Source organism: Penaeus japonicus, unplaced genomic scaffold (assembly GCF_977035675.1).
Source record: "Penaeus japonicus unplaced genomic scaffold, GWHDUDI00000001_assembly GWHDUDI00000015, whole genome shotgun sequence".
In the NCBI taxonomy this organism is placed as follows: Eukaryota; Metazoa; Arthropoda; class Malacostraca; order Decapoda; family Penaeidae; genus Penaeus; species Penaeus japonicus.
The window spans coordinates 10,945,393-10,952,892 of record NW_028234417.1 but is presented as its reverse complement, the minus strand read 5'-3'; the positions used below and the strand labels follow the sequence as shown (position 1 = coordinate 10,952,892).

General features: G+C 33.8%; 1 protein-coding gene across 2 annotated transcripts in view; it reads left to right on the top strand.

The window, feature by feature from the left end:
* Nucleotides 1–754: 754 nt before the first annotated feature.
* LOC147470358 (uncharacterized) overlaps nucleotides 755–7,500 on the top strand; it is a 21,347-nt gene continuing 14,601 nt past the window's right edge. Inside the window, exons 1-3 of one of the 2 annotated variants that reach the window (XM_086544446.1) lie at nucleotides 755–864; nucleotides 3,028–3,192; nucleotides 3,751–3,924. In XM_086544446.1, coding sequence (XP_086400572.1) covers nucleotides 3,034–3,192; nucleotides 3,751–3,924 — 333 coding nt within the window. In that variant the 5' untranslated portion in view covers nucleotides 755–864; nucleotides 3,028–3,033. Of the gene's footprint in view, nucleotides 865–3,027; nucleotides 3,193–3,750; nucleotides 3,928–7,500 lie in introns of both variants that reach the window. The other variant, XM_086544445.1, reaches the window with a different exon arrangement.

Below are 7,500 nucleotides of genomic sequence, written 5' to 3'. Positions count from 1 at the left end.
ACACACACACACACACACACATATATATATATATATATATATATATATATATATATATATATATATATATATATATATATATATATATATATATATATATATATATATATATATATATATATATATATATATATATATATATATATATATATATATATATATGTATATATATATAATATATATATATATATAATATATATATATATATATATATATATATATATATATATGTGTGTGTGTGTCTGTGTGTGTGTATGTGTGTGTGTGTGTGTGTGTATACACATATATACGCACACACACACACACACACACACACACACACACACACATATATATATATATATATATATATATATATATATATATATATATATATATATATATAGAGAGAGAGAGAGAGAGAGAGAGAGAGAGAGAGAGAGAGAGAGAGAGAGAGAGAGAGAGAGAGAATCAAATATCAGCTGTGATAATAAACACATCATACTAGAGAATTAGTGTTCAAGTAAGTAATTCAAGCAAAAAAAATCGTTTACACACGCTACTCTATGGAGTTTTCTTACAAAGAAGTAACATTGATTGGATCACACGTATGAAAGGAGATCGGAGCTTAAAATAATATTGGATAAAATTATTGATAGGTCATTCTTGCGCCTTAAAAAGGCACAAAGAATATCTTAATTATTGTTCAGAATTTGTTTGGTAACAAAATATAACATGTTAACGATTAAGTAAAAACGAAAATGATTTGCGGAAATGAGGACGCACGTATCCCCAGAGACGACGCCATTTTCACAGTGTCGGACGTGGTAAAGATCACACAAGCCAGAATTACACTACACGTTTGAGTCAGCTAAGCACAATATCGTAAGTACAATGCCGAGTGTGCTGGTTGAATTTATCCGCACAGCACAGGGATCAAATGAGGCGGCCTTCGCCAGAGGAGAGCACTCAGGAATAGCGCTTTGCTTTTGCAGGCTTTAATTGGGCGAGGAATCCGGGAGGCGAGTGAGGGAGATCGCCACGCAGGCCTCTCCATCTTTTATGGATGCCGCTGTCACGTAACATTCCCTCGGGACTGGGAGTGGGCTTCGGCCGATTTAATTATCAACGGGACTAGGTTTTGTGCGTTAGACACGAAGGCGACTTCTGCGCGGAATGTGCCCGAGATAAGAAGCGCTTTCGTGGGGTTCCTTGGGGTCGGTCTGGGGTCCGGGCGCGCTAAGGACGCAGAGAGGGGACTGTGACCTGGATCTTAACCCGAAGACTTCTCCAAGTCTTAGAATAGGGAAGCTGAGTTGTCTCAGCAAGCCATACTGTGCAGTGCCTGCTTGGTCACAGCTGGGATAGTTTGCCAAAGTTCAGGCAGCGATATAACGTACCTTGTGCACTGATTCAGCAGAGTAATGGAGTAAATAATCATAAAACATCTGGACATTTGCGATGCCTCCACACCACATGCCTGGGCCACCTGCGCAGGAGTCAAGAGGCTTCGCCCCGAACCCGATCGTACCCCTGGATCTTGTGCTGATTTTGGAGGGTTTGCATTGTATATATTCCTTTATTTACTATGCTTTTTTTGCTTATCAAAGTACAATGATGTAAATGCAAAACACGACCCAAAGGAATACGTTAACAGCTGGAACAATGGAGAGATGGATCACCACTGTGGATTGAGTGCCAAGAACAAGATGTCGTGCGCTGCTGCCCGTCATTTATTCTTTGCCGAGAACAATGGACTTAAATGCGAAGACATGAAGTCGATACCTATTCTTATTTGTTACATTAGTTATTGTACACCTCTAAGTTGCACTTTTTGTATTGTGCTCAAAAAATTATAGAATTTAGTGAAGGCTGTAAGATACAATATGAAATTAGCATGGTGATTTGTTGTTGCAGCATCAGCTTTGAATGTTTACTGTAGAATACTTATTGGCACAGAATATCCTTGTGGGTTGTATTCTGCAGCTGTGGGATGGTGGCTAGGGATGTATCTCTAAGCTCCATTTTGCCAGATTACATGTGGTGGAGGTTTGTGTTGACCCTCTCAGGGGTGCTGAAGGTATAGAGGCCATGGCGATTTTTTCTTGGCATACTTGGTTTGGTTGTGATGAGGATTGCAATGACAAATGATAAAGAAAAAAAACGGTAGATTTGCGCAAGACAAGTGACTCGGCCCGTGTATTTGTATATTAAAATGTGTTGCTGCTTTCTTCCATCTTTCACACTAAAACAACCTCAGTAACCTGATAACAGGCTTGAATATCTAATTAATTCCCACTGAGTACCAACAGGAATTGTCTGTACTTGAGTGAAGAGTTTATAGGTAACTACCATGGAGCCAGTATGGTGCCTAGTTGGACAACCGTTTGAGTTGGTCGCTGTGATGTAAGCCGGGATTCTCACTTTGAGGTCTTGAGTTCGTTACAGTCAAGAATGTATATTTGTATTTTTATATTTAGATGTTTTACTGCATTCTTTCATCTTTCTGTCATCTTTTTTATTATCTCAGAACAATGGGTTTGTTTTGATCTTATTGAAATACACAGGAAAGAATGAATTTTGTCACAGAGAGCCATTTACTCAAACAGGTAATGAGGGGGTTCAAAGCCATGTGAAAAAGAGCATATATGAATTATACTTCAGAGTTAAGAATTGGGACATTATTGCTTAACCCATTGCTGATGGGGCTGTTTTGGCTCCAAATGATTAAAAGGCTTGGATATTTGAAATGCGTAAGCCTAATGCTTTAGGCTGTTTGTCTGCACTGGCTGTGGCCAGTGCCAAGCACTATACGCCCAATCACCTGGTGCGCCGGCCAGGAGGATATCCAAAACAAAATATCTTGTCCCCGGCAGCTGGTGCTGCCAAAACTTGATGTGATATCTAGCTGCCTGTCATTAACAAGTTAATGTTTATGTGCACTGGTGTGTGTGGGTACAGATCAGTAGATTCTGATTCTCTCTGCATAATATTTATACTTATTAGTGTTTTATGTGTTCTTTATGGCCATTATTTTTTTTATTTCAGAATAAGATGGATATGGATGATCACAGTAACCTTGGTATGCCTGACTCGGACATGCTGAGTGACATGATCAGAGAGGAAATACTGGATGGCGAAGACTCGGATCAGGTGCCTGAGGGCATTCAGCCAGAGGCCTATGAGAATAATGAAGAACAAGATGAAGAAGAGGTATTTATTTACTTATCTTAGTGTTACAATAGCAAAATATCCAGAGTCCACTTTTAATGATTGCCATGACAATAGTGATGATGGCAAATCTGATTTTTTTTTGAGAAATAAAAACTTTTTGCCAAATATTCAAGGGAAAAGGTAAACAAGAAATATCTGGTAGACCTTTTAATTGACTATTGGTTAAGCACCCAGGAGTCATCTGTGTGAATTTTAAAAAATGATACAAGACCATAGTGGATGGTGCTGGTCTCCATTGTCAATGGGTTAATCCATATGATTTTCTTTAGTCAATATTGAGATGGCATATTAAAGTGGTGCTTCTGAGCACTTTACAATAAATATTAAAGGTAGCTATTTATATATCTTACATATATGTATTTACATGTGTAAATAACAACTTGATTGTCAATTTTCTAGAATGGTTGTAAGAAATAACATTATGGGAATCTGCCTTCTGCATACGTTTAGGCAAATTCCAAGATGATCATTGAATATATATTGATTTAAATCCATTGACTTGTATCTCAATATTAGTTCTGTCTTCCTCCCTTCCAGATGAAAGAAACTGATGAGGAGAACATGCTCAAACGCCCAGCAAGTGCAAGTCCCAGTGATGATGAACCTGCATCAAAGAAGCGCACCAATGAGGTTGATAAGTTGTGGAAGAATGTGAATGACAACCCAAACGACTTCCAAGCCTGGACTCTGCTGTTGCAACATATTGATCAGGTGGTGAGTTTTGTTTGTTACGAATCTCTGAATGCTTGGCTCTTGAGTATCTTATATAAGGGTCCCGTAGTTAGAATGTCAGTATTGTTGTAGAATTTTAAGAAAAGAGTCATATAGACATGCCCAAACAACTCTTGTAGGATTAAGTAAAGCTCCCTACACTTTTATTGAGTCAAAACACTTTCAAGATTCAAGCCAAGAATTGATTTTAATAGTCATTGATATGATACTAGATTCAGAGATTCTTTAGATTTAAAAACCTTAAATATTGAAGAGTTCACTATCATTTTGTGGATAGTTTTCCTAGATTCTGTGGAATAATAGGTTACAACTCTTCTTCAAATCAAAAATTATTGATGTTTGCAGGTTCATGAAGTCAAGACATTCTTATATTTAATGATTTTTAAGATTATTTTACCAGTAACTTTGCTATTTCAGAGAATGCTGTAAACTAAGGCACTAACCTGAATTTTTATCATTGTTATTATAGTTGATGATGATGATATTTTTATTATTATTATTATTATTATTATTATTATTATTATTATTATTATTATTATTATTATTATTATTATTATTATTATTATTATTATTATTGTTATTATTGTTATTATTGTTGTTGTTGTTATTGTTATTATTATTGTTACTATTATTTTTATTGTTATTGTTGTTATTGTTATTATTATTTTTTTATCAATATTATTATTATTATCATCAATATTGCTATTATCATTATTATTATTATTATATTTTTTATATGATTATTATTATTATTATTGTTATGGTTGTTATTGGTTTTGTTTTTATTATTGTTATTATTTGTTCATATTTTTGTTTTGTTATAATTTCTTGAAAAGTTATTGATCTTCCATTTATCACAAAATAATGCATTACTTATAGGAAGATGGTCAGGCACTATTTAATTTTCTTGCTTGGAAATTGTATGTCATTCCATGATTCAAGGAATGCCACTCATTGCATAGATAGCAGTAAAGAATTTTGCACACAATTCTTGGCAGAGATTACTTTTACTTGACTGTGACCAGAAATGATGAAAGATGGATTGTAAAGTTAGTGAACTTTCTCTTTGATTCAGAGCTTGTAAGGATAAGCAAATGTTTTGATTATTGTGATAGTAGTCAGCATAGCAACAAGTTAGTTTACATAGAAATTTTGGAGTTAAGAATCAAATTATCATTATTTTTTTTCCTTACTTTAGAGGATCTAAGTATAGGAGTTATGTCTAGAAGTATGAAGTACAAGCATGACTAGGATAACATATTAGTATTAGCTCTTTTGAAAGTAAATAAAACCAGAAATGGAGATAGACTTCAGTCTATCTCTGTATGCATTTCATTGCCTTAGAAATGAACAACATATTTTAAGCACTCTAGAACTTCATGGAAAACAAATTAGGACACTTGCATTAGTGTCATTAGTTATTAATTTTTTAAGAGGTAAATTAGGTTAGCAATGTGAAGTATGTTTGCAATTCTTGAGGAAAAGCTTTATTATAGTTGTCAGTTAGTTTCCTTTATTTTATTAGTATAATATTATTTTATCCTTGATGTACTAATTTTCATGTTGACATTGTAGTGATCTCTGTTAGTTGCTTATCATTATCATTATTATTACAATAATAATAACAACAAGAAGAAGTGGCAAAATTGCTACTCTGTTGAATAAATGATAGGAAAACCAGTATAAACAAATTTTGTTGATGATAAGACCTTTATTTGTTTTTCTACTAATGTTTTAAGTATATAGTCTTTAAATTACAATTAATTTTATTGCTGTTATTATTTCTATTAAACCATTATATGATCATTATGATGGTCTTGATTAGTATGGCATTTATTGGTGTTGGTTACTTGGTTAATTGGTTTACCGGCAGGTTTACACAAAGTTGTTGATAGTTTGTGATGATAGATTTATGAGTGGGTTGCTCATGAGTCAGGAAATAGGTGATTAGATTTTGGTGTAGACATTAAACTTAGGGATAGATTAACTCTGGCAGACTGTAAAACTTGTTTGTCCTACAGATGCTAAATTAGCCTGATTTTTATTACCAAGGCAAATTGAAGTCTTTAGTTATTGAACAGCTGCATTTAAACACCTGAAAAAGGATATTGTCCTATATCAAATACAAAATTGAAACAAGTTACCCATCACATATGAGCAACAAAAACATATATCTGTCATATATTTATATATACTTATATGTATGAATATTAACCCATTGACAGTGAATGGCATGATTTGCTGCAAAAGCAGACTGAATATTACTGTCCTTAAACCCGCCATCCGACTGCATACATATTTTATTAAAACCGCGACCAATGGGTTAAAAATACATTAATCATGAATTGCCTGATATACAGTAGTAAGATGTGCAAAGGGGAAATAGGGAAAAATATAAGATTTGAGGTTTGGCTGCATGAAAGCTGTCAAATAGTACAAGAAGAAAGAAGCAGGGAACACATCTGTATGATTGACTGAGGGATAAGTGAGCCTACAAGGGGCATGAGGATATGGGTTTGATATGGTAGGTGTGGCTGTAGGAAACTTGCCAGACAGTATCAATTATAGTAAAATCATAGCAAATAAGTAGTACACAGTATTCATTGTGCCACAATTGTGGTGAATAGTAATTTAGGTTTGAGGTAGAGTGTATGTTTGGTGCTGAATTTAGGTTGATAAGGATAGCTTTTGGCACAGATAAAGAGTAGATAAAGGTAGATTAAGGGCAACTTTATGTAAGGAGTCTTTATGAGAACTATGGCACAGGGTTGCATTCTGAAGGTGCTATCTCGCTTTTGTTATTTTAGATTATATCATCAGCAATGCCAATATTCACTCATTTTGTTGGGTAGGGGATTCACACCTTGTCATTACAGCTTGCGGGCCCAAGATTATGCTTACTCGCTGCCGGCTCCCCTCTGCCTGGCATACGAGCAATTCCAATATTTATGTCCTCATAAGAACGAATAAAGAAAATTTATATAAAATATTTTTAATCTAGCGTGTTCTCTAAACCTTCCTTAGTAAATCTGGCTATACTATTTAAAAAAAAATCAAAGACCGGTGACAGGGAAAGGGTTAAAGATGTTATTACTGTTGTTGTGATAATTATGATTGTTGTTGTTATTGTTATTATTTTTGTTATTACTATTATTATTTTTATTACTATTATTATTATTATTGATATGATTTTTATTATTGCTGATACTTTTATATTATTTATTATTGTAAATGAATGATTATTGTTGATGAATATTACTGTTCTTATGGCTATTATTACATTTTTCCAATTCTTAATCTTATTTATGTTTATCAGTTTGGCCCATGAGACTTTGGTTATATTTTTAAAATATATTTTGACATTTATATATGCAAAGATAAAAGGAAATCAGATCAAGAAATATTGACAATGAAGCATACTATAGTCTGTTTATTTTGATCTGTCCACTGAATTGTGTGTGTATTACCCATATTTGGTACCTTTACATTACAGCCTAGTGATTGGCTGAAGATCAATGTGTCTGATATCATTAGTTAATTGTGATAAATGGTCAA